General features: G+C 54.8%; 4 protein-coding genes across 4 annotated transcripts; 1 reads left to right on the forward strand and 3 right to left on the reverse strand.

Annotated features, from left to right (window-relative positions):
* On the reverse strand, positions 1–1,123 carry LY79DRAFT_397226 (uncharacterized protein). The gene has a single exon (XM_060552986.1). It carries the CDS (start codon positions 958–960, stop codon positions 280–282), a length of 681 nt encoding a protein of 226 aa, XP_060409380.1. The 5' UTR covers positions 961–1,123; the 3' UTR covers positions 1–279.
* Positions 1,124–1,286: 163 nt separating this feature from the next.
* On the reverse strand, positions 1,287–2,849 carry LY79DRAFT_673357 (RNA recognition domain-containing protein; the record flags this gene model as incomplete). Its single annotated transcript, XM_060564164.1, has 1 exon — positions 1,287–2,849. One exon carries the CDS (start codon positions 2,847–2,849, stop codon positions 1,287–1,289), a length of 1,563 nt encoding a protein of 520 aa, XP_060409381.1.
* Positions 2,850–5,293: 2,444 nt separating this feature from the next.
* Positions 5,294–6,031, reverse strand: LY79DRAFT_397298 (uncharacterized protein). Its single transcript, XM_060552987.1, has 2 exons — positions 5,821–6,031; positions 5,294–5,756 (listed from the first exon to the last, which is right to left on the reverse strand). Exons 1-2 carry the CDS (start codon positions 5,911–5,913, stop codon positions 5,487–5,489), a joined length of 363 nt encoding a protein of 120 aa, XP_060409382.1. The 5' UTR covers positions 5,914–6,031; the 3' UTR covers positions 5,294–5,486.
* Positions 6,032–8,330: 2,299 nt separating this feature from the next.
* Positions 8,331–9,157, forward strand: LY79DRAFT_397305 (uncharacterized protein). The gene is made up of 2 exons (XM_060552988.1): positions 8,331–8,607; positions 8,665–9,157. The coding sequence occupies exons 1-2, from the start codon at positions 8,442–8,444 to the stop codon at positions 9,000–9,002; spliced, it is 504 nt and encodes a 167-aa protein (XP_060409383.1). The 5' UTR covers positions 8,331–8,441; the 3' UTR covers positions 9,003–9,157.
* The last annotated feature ends 3,336 nt before the right edge of the window (positions 9,158–12,493 follow it).

A 12,493-nucleotide genomic window follows, 5' to 3' on the forward strand; every position in this document is an offset into this window, starting at 1 on the left:
CTCGTTTGGACGTCGTTTCCCCTATTCCAACCCATGGATGTGATGATGAGGTCCTTTCCGTCTTTGATGCCAAACAGTAACCCCGATGAATGCGAATTCGTAAAGTTTGTGTGCGTGTGCCAGACAGTTTCCATGCAGCCTTGCCTCCCAAGTCATCCCCGCATCCCTCCCGTGACGACAGTCTTGCCTGGCCTGGTCGTACAACACATCCTGTCCTGTTGGGGATCAACGTATCGTCGTTACCAGGCGGCTTGTCGTTGTCCCGTTTCGTCTGTCTTCTCATCCTCCTTTTAATCCGCCCTTTTTATGACCCATAAAATGTGTTGCGCGCGCGCGAACAAAAACAACGATCCTCGACGTCCACTGTCTTTTTTTTTTTTTTTCCTTTCTGGTTTTCTTTTCATTCTCGTTTGGTTTCGCTTTGGGAAGAATGTTGTCGGATCGACTTGAATCCACTCGCTTCTCTTTTGCTTTTGGGTAACGTGTTCTCTCTTTTGGGTAAATCCATGCCATGCTCCCAGGGACAATACAACGCTTTCTCTCCACGCTCCACTCACCAATCGCTTTGCTCGTAAATGTTCCAGTCTCTCGTGACAATTTCGAACCCCGTTGCCTCATATCCTCGGAATGCCTCGCAAAGACATTGAAGAACACGTCGAACCAAGAAACTCCATCCTTGGGTCGCTGGTGCGGGGTATTTGCTGCCCAAAGGGCAGGAGACCAGATTCTCCAAGCCCATCTACCATAGTAATATCCGATCCACACGCCATGCTGAATGAAAGGAAACCCAGAGCCGGCGCCTAACGTAAAGAGAGAGTAAAAGAGAGGGGGGAATTTGCTGCTGTTGCTAAAAGATAACCTCCCTTGTCCACATCTTGGAACCGAAGTCGTCACGAGGTGAATGCCTACTGATAAACCTCCTTTCAACTCTCCTGCGAGCGTGGACAAAGGAAACCGCATGACTCCGGTGCAAAGCGCCAGAAGTGAGTTGAAACGAGGTGCCTGTGGTGCAAGGCTGAAATTCGGGGAATCGTGTGTGAGCCGGGATAGGAGGTAGGCAAAAAACAAACCTCCCGAGGAAAAAAAAAAGAAGAAAAAAAAAAAGGTTGATGCCAATGTAAATGCTTATGCGCCGAGCATGCCGAAGAGCATCGTCCTTGGAGCTGTTCAACTGTCGTCCGACTTGACTTGTTGCCGTGTATGCTTGAAGCACCGTAACGCCAGAAAGTCTCGCAAAGTTGTGTTTGAGCAGCGGAGAAGCAGGCAGTCCTAGCTCGTTCCTGATGCTATCTACCCAGCATGTGAGGCGGCAGGTAATTCGAGTTGTTGCCGTTCATCAAGGAGCCGCCAGGTCCGCCGGCCGTCATGGCATTATTGTATCCGTTCCAGACGTTGTTGTTGTTGCCGCTTGCCGGGAAGCCGGCAACGGTGTAAGACTGGGTGCCAGAGTTGCCGTTGTACCGTCCCGCGCCGAGGCCGGGAGGAGCGGCAAGACCAGGGGGAGGGCCGTTGGTAGTTTTGAACCCGTTTGTGGACCCTGCCATCATGCCGCTCATTGGAGACGTTGCCGGGCCCGCGGTTTGACCCGACCTGACACCCAGGGGGTTCTTGGAGAAGCTTAAACGGATACCGCCTTTGACGCTGTTGTGCAGAGGATGGCCGTAGAGTTCGTGGAGAGCCTTGGTGGCGAAGGATACATCCTCAAACTCGACAAAGCACATTGGTCCGTTCTGCTTGGTTCGAAAGCAAAGTCGCTTATATCCGCGCTGCTTAGAGAACATGGCCTTCAACTCCTCTTCGGATGTGTCGATGGGCAGGTTACCCACGTAGAGCGTGTTGCAAGGCGGGTTCTGGTCGGCAGGGTTCACTGGCGGGAAGTTGTGGCGGCCGTACGGGTGGTTGCCTCCCATGGGGAACGGCACGGTGTGTGGGCCCCCGCCCATGGCCGTCGGTGACATGACGGGGTGGGCCGACATCGGGTTCATCCCTTGCTGGCCATACTGGGGAAGTGACGACGGACTCGGTGTCGCGCTGGTGTTGAGAGACAGGCTGGCGAGACGCGAGATGGGTAGCTGTGGGGCAGTGGCCCTTCTCTGGGCCGTGGCGCCATTCTCCGCGTAGGCGACCGGATCCTTCAGCAGTTCGCCTGTCTCGTCGTCGTCGGCAGCGTCGTCATTGATCAAAGACTTGCCAGAGATGCGCGTTCGCTCGGTGAGGTGGTTTCCGATGGGGGACTGGGGCGAGAACAGGTTCTGGTAGTGCGCGCTTGACTCCGGGTTTGGCAGCTCGCTGGAGCCATAGATGCCATTCATGGGTGGCGATAACTTCTCGAGGGACTGGAACGTGCCGTTAAACCGGGAAGGCTGTCGCGAGGATGGAGCAGAGGACGCGGCGGAGGAGACGGTACTCGAAGAACCCGTCCCTGCGGGTTCGGCGTACCTCCTGGAAGCGGCCGGGCTGCCTCCTAGGACCTCCACGATCATGTTGGCATCGTTGGAAATGTTGGATTTCCCGTCCAGCATGTTCTTGGCTTCGATTGCACCGTTGGCAGTCCTGAACTTCAGGATGGCGGACCGGAACCCCTTGTCCTCCGACTGATCCACAGGTAGCACTTCGACGTCGACCAGCTCCTTGGACCACACCACCATGAGGCGAAGTGATTCCTCCGAGGTGTTCAGCGGGAGGCGACGGATGAGGACGGACGACGCGACAGGGCCCGAAGCTGCGAACGGGGTGCCGACGGGCTTGTTCGCATCGCGCTCGAAGGGGTTGACGGAGGAAAGGAACGGGGGTTGGGTATTGGACGGCCTAAAAGGTTGCGATTGTTGTAGGAAAGCCGGCGCAGCCATGGCGGTCTTGGTTGCGGTTGTTGTTGGTGGGAAAGGGCTGGCGCGAGTCGACGTCATGTCAGAGAATCGGAATTGGATCGATGAGCCTGCAGATGCGCCTGGTTCACTTTTAGTCGCGGGTCATCCGCCGGTGGTGCGGTGCATGTGTTGGCGCGTGGTGCCTCGTGGATTGCGTTGGGATTGCGACGGAGAAAAGGGAAAGCGATGCGACGATGGCGCAGATCAGAGACGAGATGTACGGGTACGCGGGTACGAGGATGTGGGATTGATGAACCAAAAGGCGATAATGGAAAAAAAAAAATTTATCGAGTGTTGATGTCGGTTCTTGATGCGCGACGAGCAACAGGGCGAGAGAGGAATGCAGCCTGCTACGTGTGGGCGATGCGGAAAAGGCTTGGGGAGCAGGAGGGGGGCTAGAGCCTGGTTTTGGGGAAGGGGAAGGAGACGGAGCGTGGGAGGGAAGTGCGAGATGAGCTGTCGCAAGGTTATGTATCGCGCCTTAAGGTTCGGGGAGGAGGGGATGAGAAAAGAGCAGAGTGCCAAGGTACCGCGCGAGGTGGTGGTGGTGGTGGTGGTGGTGGTGGTGGTGTAAAGGAAAGGCAAGGAAGGTGTGTTGGTGGAAAGTGTGTGAAGTGAGGGAAGACGAGGAGGAATGGTGTGCGCCTTGATGGGTTGCTTGGGTCGGGGTGCGGTGGTGCAGCGCAGCAGTGCGGTGCGGTGCGGTGCGGTGCGGTGCGGGTGCGTCAAGACAAGACAGGACGGACGGCTGGCTTGCCTCGCTTCAAGAGTATGAAGGGGGGATGGATGAAGCAGCAGTAGCCGTAGCAGTAGCAGCAGCGCATGTGGTGGTGGTGGTGGTGGTAGTAGTGCTGCCGGTGCTGTTGGACCGGTTGCTGGTTGCGCTGGAGAGAGTCGGGTCGGTTCTGGGACTGGGAAAATGGGAGACTGGGGCTTGGGTCCCGGCGCGCGGTGGACATGCAGTAGCATACTACGTACGACAGGGTAGAGCACATCTGCTGGGGATGGGACCTCTCTAAGCTTGATGGTGACAGGTACCCAATAGGACTACATCCACGGGTGGGTTGACTCGAAGACTAGAGCCGGAAGACTGACGACTAAGGCGGAGGTCGACAGCACCCACTACCGCGACGGGAAGGGGGGTGTGGGGGAGCTCTGCCTGCCTGCTCTGGGCTGGGTTGAGTCCGGGTGGGACAGATAGAGCAGAGAAGGAAGTTGAGGGGGGGGGGGGGGGGGGGCACAGTCTGATAGCGAGAAGTGAGCTGTCGAGAGACGGAGGCAGAAGGAGGGAAAACGGTGCTGAAGCCTGCCTGGAACAAATGTTGCAATAGAGCCTTGTCGCAACGTCGTCGACTTATCGTATCGTGGATTTCCGGCAGCGTCAATTATCATGGAAAGGTACGGATAGCGTATGTGCCAATTGTATGTTTTTGGGGGGGTGGGGTGGGGTGGTACTTTGGGGGACCCACAGGACTTGGGCCGACGATGGGAATCGCGAGATATCGAGGGAGACGCCATGTACCGGACCGGTAGACCTCGAGTGGGATGGGAAGCAGAATCGGCAGTAGGTGGTGGTGGCTGCTGGACTTGGGGGGAGGGGCGTTGACGGTGCCTTCCTTTGGGGAAGGGGGTGGTGTAAAGCGGCCCTTGTTCGAGCCTTTTAGATTCTAGTCCAGTCTACCTAGTCCAGTAGCGCTTGTACTTAGTATTGGTGAGAAGGAGAAAGAGTACATGTGCTTGTACAGGACGTACAGTGTAAAGATACGTACAAATGGGAGCGAGGGAGGGACAAGGGATGTTCGTGCTGTGGGGTTCCAATTGCGCCGCCGCTGGAGCACTTGGAGAAGGCACGTATCGTACCAATCAGAGGCTGATCGCGTAGACTTGGAAAGCGTACCTAGGTAGGCGGGCTAAGGTAATGAATGCTAATGTACAGAGTACTCGCAGGCCTTGCTGTGTACATCGTACACGTACCTTGTCTACCTACATACCTAGGTACCTAGGTATGTAGAGAGATGCGTCCATCTCCACGAAGGTTCATTATAACTAAAGGTAGCTTGTCGCAGGCCTCGAGGGTGCGGCACAGCCCGCGATTGCGTTATCTCTCCCTCTGCCCGGAATTTCTGCAGACCGTCGTCACTAGTCCGTCGTTGTTTCTTCTTCACCAGTCCCGCCCAATATGCAGGAGAGACGGCGGGTTGTATCGATGGTGTCTACCCGTGCCTGTGCTGTAACGTCCAGCGTGGTTTTGGTTGGTTGGTTGGTTGGTTGACTGGGGGAAGGTGGGCAACGTTCCGGCGTGAAGAAGTTCTGCCGCTTCTTGGAAGAAGAGGGGAGGGTATCAGAAGCTGGTTGTTAGTGAAGGAGTGTGCCGCGCTCGCGAAGGACTCGCTGCCGCCGCCGCCGCCGTCGTCGTCATCATCATGGCAGTAGTGTCAATGGTGGTCGAGAAGGGATGGGTACGATGGAACTAAAGTGAGAGACAGAATTAACCGGAGAGCGGGCGGCCGAGCGGACTTGCGAGAGCAAGAGAGACGAGAGAAAGGGGCCCCTGCTGCCCCTGCCTGCTGGTGCGTCTTCTTGCTGGACGACCTGATCCTTTGGTGGGTGATACAGCCTCTAGAGCGCACAACGGCGGCGGGAGAGAGTGTGCGGATTGGCTGGGGCGATGGTAGCAATGCGACTGGGCTCAGGGGTCTTGTAGACTTTCGGCAATCGTTGACACCGTTTGAGGGCTGGCGCCTGTGATAGTGTTGGTGTTTCTGGACTGGCCGGCCTGGCTGTCTGTTTGTCTTGTGTTTCTCTCTCTGACTGTCGTCCGTATGGCGGCGAAGACAATGCTGCGCATGCGGTAAGCGTGAGCGTACTGTGAGGTACGTGTGTAGAAATCTGTGCAGTACCGTAGATTTATTTCTCTTTTCTTATTTGTCTTGAAGGGGTTCTCCTCTCTTACCAAGGTGCTTCCTCCTCCTCCTTCCTCCCTTTTCCACTTCTCGTGCGCTCGCATGCAACGAGGGACGGGTGTACCGGAATGGCGAGGAAACATCCATATATGATTAATTGTCTATTTACTTTGGAGTATTTCTGCAGTGACTGGGCGGAAGTTGATCCGGGAGACATTGCCGAGTCCATCCTATCTGCAGCGGGGTATGTACCTTACCAACTCGGATCGTCAACTAGAAAACTACCTACCTACCTACCTATCTCACCAGGAAGGTTGTCAACGAGGGGAAGAAGGTGAAGAGATGGTGCCGCCAAGTGCGGGCGACGCAAGTATCCAGGATGCTCCTGCCCCAGACCAATGTCGCAGCGTCGCACTTGCCCTTCCTGCCGACCTCGTTCCTGCTGTCCCAGCACCACATTCTTTCCCTCCTCGCCAATCTAAGTTCAGGGAGACGACTGCTGGGTGGAGTCGAGCTTTTTCGAAACAGGAAAAGAAGCAACACCATTCTGTAAAGGTACCTAGGTAGGTAGCTGGTACCTACTTTGGGGACCCAAGTTCTCTACGAATACGCCGTGTTGACCAACTGCACGTCTCTCTGCTCCTGTTTCTCTGCGGCCGTTGATTGCTTTTCCACGGTACCGCAAAGCGTCCGGCGGAAGGGGGAAAGGCCAAGGTGAGGGAAGAAAGGGAGGGGAATAAAAAGAAAGAAAAAAAGGTCGAAACCTTGCGTGCAATCAAACGCACGTGGACGACAGATGAGTCGACAGAGAAGCATGGCCAGACAGACCCCTCCAGCACAGCACACCACACCACACCACCGGCGTTGTAGTGAATGAATGCATTACCTACCTAGTGTAAGACGGGCAGGTGGAGAGGACCCTACTGGTATCCGCGGGGTACGTACACTCCATACCTGCCTCACCCGCCCTGCATCGTGACCCCCTTCGGGATCCCGGGGTGGACGTCGTGAGCCTCCCCCATACGCCCTCGATGCGATGTGAATGTCGGCGCATACAGGAGTTGCATTGCTGAGGAAATCAAAACTCTTTAGCCCGCCTACCTGGCCAGCTGCATCGTAAGCTGCCGCTGAAACCAACGAGGATCGGAACGGGGTCACTGCATTGGGCTAGACAAGTACAGTTCGCAGCTCAGCAACGCTCGGTGGCCCGGGGGGGGGGGGGGGGGGTGGGGGCCTCGAGCGCTGGGTGACATGGCCATGTATAATGCATGTACCTACATACTTACTTGATGTCCTCTTATGCCCTCATCGTAGCATGGAGCGCCCGTTGGGCAGAGACCCGGCTCGAACAGATCTCTCGGCTTTAATCTACCACGCAAGAGCACCGACAAGATGAGGCCATGTACCCGTCATGCCAGCCCAGTACGTATACGCAGGACCGACCGGGATACGTATCTGGTGACATTGTCGGGGATCCACTGCCAAACATCTGGGCACCTAGACGCCGGGCAAGGAACATGGTATCCGCACGCGAAGCAAGGGACCAGACCCTCTCACCCGTGCGGAGCACTTTATTCGACGGCGCGAACCTGGACATGGGGAACTTTGTTTCCGTAAGGCAGGCTCCGTCCCTGCCGTTTCTCGACCATTCTCGTGGTGGTGGTGGTGGTGGCGACAGAAACGGTAGGCCAACTCTTCCAACTCTTACTGCCCAGCCTAGGTAGTCCTGTCATGACATGTTCTGCTCTTCCATTCGACGGCGATGCTGCATCATGAACCGTCATCGTGCAGTTCGTCGGTGGTAAAGTGAAAGACGTTGCCTGCGCAGCTTTCGAGTGGGGATGGTCGGTGGTGGCTGGTAATGATCCGTCAGGCAGGGCACGCATGAAGAGTTCAGATATTGTCAAATTCTGGTTCTTGGGATCCGACTGCCATTAGGGTTATGGAGTTGTCGGTGTCGAGTCTGGAGATGGGTCTAGACATCATCCGAGCTTCAGCCCAAGTATTCCGTCCTTCAGCCTCCCTGCCGGTAGTCGAATGTCCTTCGCTCGTTCCCGTCTCACCCTAGACATGTCAACGAGGTGTGATAAGGGTGAGCGCGGCGCCTGTTGGCCGCAAGGAATGTAGGTAATCAAACCTACGCGGCGAGACGCGCAACCCTTGAGCAGGCTGCGACATGCACAGTATGCAGGCAAGCATCCCGCACGCATATCTGACAATGATACGGGTTTTATCAGCAAGTAGGGCTCTGCACCTTAGGAGGGTGGTTGGCGGGCCTGCGGATGTTTGACTGTGTTTGTGATGGAACATGTGGAACGAACCTTAGCAGTCGTGTCTCGTCGTGGTGTGTCGCGCCATCTGGCTGGCGACACATGCGGTTGGGCCTTCCATACCTATCGAGGTGAAAGTACCTTCCTACCTTATATTCAACAAGTCGAGGAAGGCGCATATCTCCTCTCGCTCGATACTTTGAGTCCGTGCGGAAGGACGTCGCCGACAGCAAGGCACGTCTTATCGTCGTGGCAGGAAGGTATGTGAGATGGCCAAGGACTGAGCGGGACTCTGCTGCGATAAGTGGGTAGGTAGGTAGGTAGGTAGTGATTAGTAGGTACTGTGTACCGATGTCACCGGGACGGAGGTGCTAGGTACCTGTGTCTATGCGATTGCAGTCATGCATCCCATCTGTTTTGCTTCTCCTTGTTTCCTTTCTTTTCTCTTCCCCTCCAATATGTCTTCCATTCACTATTATTTTATTCCTTCACTCACGTCTGGTCAGTGCCAGTATCAGCAGCAACTGACAGTCTTCAACCACACAGTGGGGCGATTCAGCAGAGCCAGTCAGTGCTGACCTACCTCCCCGCCCGTTTCCCATTCGCTGTTAAAGTAGTAATCAGGCGATCATCAAGGGCAATTGCCGGGCGCTCTCCGGTTTCCCGGTTCCTTTCACGGCATGGCTGAACTGCCCACATGCAATATCCCGAAGAACACAGAGGCATCCATCATGCCAGTGCATCAGCCGAACTCACGTCAATGCAGTACATCTGTCGTCAACAACGCGTTACTCTCGCAAATCGACTTGAGAATTCGCATTCGATTTTGTCAATCACGATACCCCACCAACTTGTCTCTACGCCATGTACTCCGAGGTACTACCAAACCTCGTTTACTCGTGTGTCCTGCGAGCACAAGTCGCGTACCATCGCACCACGACCAGCAGGACGATGCTATCTAGGCGTCGATGGGACGTTAAGAAAGTGGGGTGGCTGGGAGTACGATAAACCCGCCAAGTGCCGTGCGGCTTGATTTGATTTTCTGGAATGACTTCTGATGATCGCTGTCGTACTGCGAGTCCTCAGCCTTTTCGTCGACCTCGACCTCGACCTCGACCGGTGCCACCCAAGACAGGGCGGCAGAGTTGCACTGCGACAAGACCTCCCTTTGCCCAATGCAGCCCTAGCGTCTCTTCACCCCCTCCTCCCTACCACCCTAAACGTTGAAGCCGCTGGCCGAATTACGCCTGTCCGCTTTGGGAAGCCCTTCCATGATGAGCCTTGCTCCATGTTCACGGTTGTGGGCTGCTGCACACGAGACGTCCCCTCTTGAAGTCTGCGAGGTGACAAAAGGTTTCCTCGCATCGCTACCCTGTAACTACCCACGCCCATCCTACCCTGACAACGGCCGGCTATTGAATCAACGGGAGGCTCCCCAGACAGCTTAAGAGATCTGCAAACACCACTACAGTCTTTATAGCACTTCCTCCCTCTCCAGTCGAGCAACTGGACACCATTGGTCCGCCGTCTCGCTTCCGTCCGCTGATATACAGGTTCTGGGCTCATTTATACACACCATCGCTCTCGTCTCAGCCACCCTTGGTCGCAAGAGACTCTATGTTACACTAATGCCATGCTTTGGAAGTCGGCATCCGAGACTCAAGCATCCAAAGGCGATTAATCATCGTCCAATCCGCCCTCTATACAGTTCATCGATGGGAAACCTAGTCTCTCGAAGCATCCCCATCTCTTTTATCACATGTGCCTTTTGCTTCTTTCCTGATCCTTCGCCCATGCCTGCCAGCTCTTTCAAGCCAAGATGTCAAGAGAGGATAATGGTGAGAGGACAGACCACGAAGTGAAGGGCGAGAACTTGTCCCGGCCTCTCATTGTAACTACAAGCCGTAACCATCTACCACTTGTAACCTCACCCGATATTGACTTCGTGCCTATGGGCAGACTTATGTCAAGACGGTGTGAAACAAACATCATCTTCAGAGTTGGAGTATTGAAAGTCAACCGCGATAGCAGGTATCAAAATGCCACGCACTCTTCTGGTAGATATCCCGAGCCTGCACCCTCTACATCATCTCACATGCGTCACGCCTGGAATCACCGAATGCTGTTGCCGGGCGTTGGTCGACATGTTGGGGACTATTTATCCCTCACAACGGCCTATGCCTCACTTTAGAAATGATTTTCGCGCCAATGCCTTGCCGTAAGATGGTTCCGCCTTCCTGCTGCTGTACAATCGTCCTGCTTGGCTCTTTTAGTTTGGACTGCCGTCTTCTGGTCATCGTCGACCCCCCTTGCCGTTGTCCCAGTACTCGCCGTTCTCATTTTTACACCTTATGAAGACCAGAAGAAGCAGCAAGCAAGGCCGCACCAGGTAGACACGCATCGAAGTTGAACTTCTCACCGCAAGCATCATCGTAAGAGTCAGTCACGAACGGGAATGTGGTAACCACAACAGCAACTCAGAAGATACCTATTCTGCCATGCAGCCCCTAGAGAACATATGCAATGTCTGTGCAGGAGAGGTATCCGTGCCGTAGGCCAGTGGCAAGGGCGGGACGACCTGAGAGCACAGCCCACTGGTCACCACACTTGGCCTGTGCCTGTGCGATTATGCAAATGCAGACTGGGCGGGATGATGCGAACATTGCGGTTTTTGTTCAGGCTAAATCTCCACCATCTGTTTCTCGCGGCGACGATCTGCAACCATATGACTGCACAAGGGAAGGGAAGGGAAGGGAAGGGAAGGGAAGGGAAGAGACGGATGTCAAGTATTAACTCAAGTCCGAACATTTAGCTACATCAAGATCCACAGCTTGCTCAAGCGGGATCAGAAGAACTCTAGCTTTGAACGAGTTTACCCCTGCTGTCTCCTCTCAATTTTGAGTTCAGGGACGGGCTGGGAGTTTCGAGCTTGGTTTCTCTCAGGATAACGTTAATCACATGGATAGCGAGTATCCAGCACCGATCTTCATAGGTACTGCTTTATCAATAGACATGAGCAGACCAGTCGGGGAAAACAACAAGAACCGATAGCTTACTGCGGTTCGAAGCCCAAGATAGGTCCGATTAGCCGTTGCAGAGATGGGCCGCTGATACGATCCGACGACACTACAAACGGCTCCTACACAAGCGATGTTGTCCCCCCAATTGGCCAGCCGTTCTGGGAGGTACCGCTTGTCAGCATGGAGCTACTGTACGTATTTCGTTGCTAATTACTCTCTGATGCGGAGTCCTGAAACTAGACGGATAGATTCAAGCGCTTAGCGTTTGAACAGACACCAGCGCCACATTGTCTTGGGCGGCCTAGACTACCTCTCAGCCCCAGCGGTACGTTTACTGGCCCATCCGACTGAGGGAAAGGATGCAAGTCACTCTCATGTTGGCTCGGGCTTTTTTTCCTTTCCCACAACCCTTTCAAGGCACTTCCTTGCTGGATTAACGGGCCAGAATGGAGGTAGACACGGCTATCAGCAAGACATGTCGATACCATGACGGTGACTGCCACCTTATATGTTGTTCCTACCAAAGCAGCGGCATATGTCGGCATTGAGGTCCCATGAGGACTGTCGTCAGGCTTGGATCTGAGGCTGATTATGACACCTGTCAGCTCATGGATGACCCGCAATGGCGTCTTGCGTCCATCAATGGCATGGGCTCATCAAGTAGGCTTATTAGCAATGTCTCAGTGACCGCCTCGACAAGTGCAGGAATAGCAGCATCAAATTCTTGCGGGGCATGGCGGTTGATCACCCGTGGCCATGAACCCGAGTCTCCTAGTGGTCAGTCAACATACACTCGCATCTTGTTACAGAGTGAAGGGGCTCGAAGGGCTCCATCCGCGCACAAGTGACAAAAGCACCGTGCGGAACAGGCTTCCTATGGCATGTGTTGGTTCTGTCTTTAAGACAAGTGATATCATCTACGGCCTAACTCAAATTCACTGGGACCGGAGACGGAGACTTCAGTGCACGGTGACGAATCATGGTCAAATTGGTTGGGAGTTGCAGAAGAGGGTGCGCCAAGTCAGAAAGACGGCCGAATCGTTTGGACCGAAAGCGGCCCCAAACCCTGGCGACGGGGCCACCCCAACGGAAGGGGTTACCTGCCAGGAAGACTTCCGATACGACGGTTGACGGTTGTCCCACCGTCCACTAGAGTGTTTTACGGGGCTCTTGCAACTCAGCTGCGTGGTTCTTGGGAAAGCTTGGCGTTGGAGAGACACCACGGGGAAAGGAAAGGGGAGGGGGCGTTGCTGTCTGTTTCTGACGAGGAAACTGTCGCAAAGCCAACGTATGCACGAGCCATTGAGCTCGTAGCAAGGAATGATGGTTAATTTTCTTCATTGCTCCGGTCTGTTTCGTCAATCGACTTCTTGAGACCCGTACGTTCATCGAGGCTGGAGAACCTAAGGAGGGATATGCTACGACGCCCTACC

This window comes from Colletotrichum navitas (assembly GCF_030913465.1).
Source record: "Colletotrichum navitas strain CBS 125086 chromosome Unknown LY79scaffold_85, whole genome shotgun sequence".
Classification (NCBI taxonomy): Eukaryota; Fungi; Ascomycota; class Sordariomycetes; order Glomerellales; family Glomerellaceae; genus Colletotrichum; species Colletotrichum navitas.